The sequence below is a fragment of the Lipotes vexillifer genome, unplaced genomic scaffold (assembly GCF_000442215.2).
Source record: "Lipotes vexillifer unplaced genomic scaffold, Lipotes_vexillifer_v1.1 scaffold3427, whole genome shotgun sequence".
Taxonomy (NCBI): Eukaryota; Metazoa; Chordata; class Mammalia; order Artiodactyla; family Lipotidae; genus Lipotes; species Lipotes vexillifer.
In genome coordinates this window covers 148312-148985 of record NW_006778738.1, presented here as the reverse complement: position 1 = coordinate 148985, position 674 = coordinate 148312, and the positions used below count along the sequence as shown (strand labels likewise).

The window sequence follows — 674 nt, the reverse complement described above, 5'->3', positions numbered from 1 at the left end:
TGCTGAACTCGTAGATGTCCTCAATGTTGGCAAACAGCGTGCCCACCTGCTCCGCGCTCAGCCCCAGGACCCCGCCGTCCAGCAGAGGGCCCAAGTAGTCCTGTGGGAATGACTGGGGTTACAGGGGTGGAGGGGCTGGCCTGGGTCCCCACTGCACTTGGGTGCCTACCCGCCTCACCTCCACGATGCTGCGGAGGTCCCGGACATAGGCCCGCTCCGTCTCCACGATCTCACGGGCCACACGCTCCAGCCTCGAGGGTTTTGCCGAAGCTGGGGTCCCCACGGGCGACAGGTGCAGGCGGATGGGGGGCCCCGGAAGAGGCTCTGGCCTGGAGGCCAAGCAGGCTGGGGTGGGCCCCGGAGCCGGGTCCCCCTCTGAGCCCACTGTGCTTAGGGATGTGGAGCTCCCAGAACCTCGGGGGGAGGCCATGGCGGGGGTTGCAGGGGCTGCTGGGGGTGTAGAAGAGGCGATCAGGGGGTCTCCCCAATTGAGTAAGTGCGCTTAGCCCCCACGCTCACCCACCCGTGCTCCCCTCACTGTACCCTGTCCTCTCCCATCAGGGTCCTCTCTGGACTGCTGGTCTCCATTCCTTAAATCCACCTCCATGTGTCATCCTGGGAGAACTTTATTAATTGGCCTGACTCTGTCACTCCCATGAGTATAACCCCATTCC

At 64.1% G+C, this 674-nt stretch overlaps 1 protein-coding gene across 1 annotated transcript in view; it reads right to left on the bottom strand.

Moving 5' to 3' along the window:
- The window catches only part of PLEKHG2 (pleckstrin homology and RhoGEF domain containing G2), an 8928-nt gene that overhangs the window by 7616 nt on the left and 638 nt on the right, over window positions 1-674 (bottom strand). Inside the window, exons 2-3 of the mRNA XM_007451780.1 lie at window positions 179-447; window positions 3-100 (exon numbers count right to left, since the gene is read on the bottom strand). Of these exons, the coding sequence (XP_007451842.1) occupies window positions 3-100; window positions 179-447 (367 nt within the window). The remainder of the gene's footprint in view (window positions 1-2; window positions 101-178; window positions 448-674) is intronic.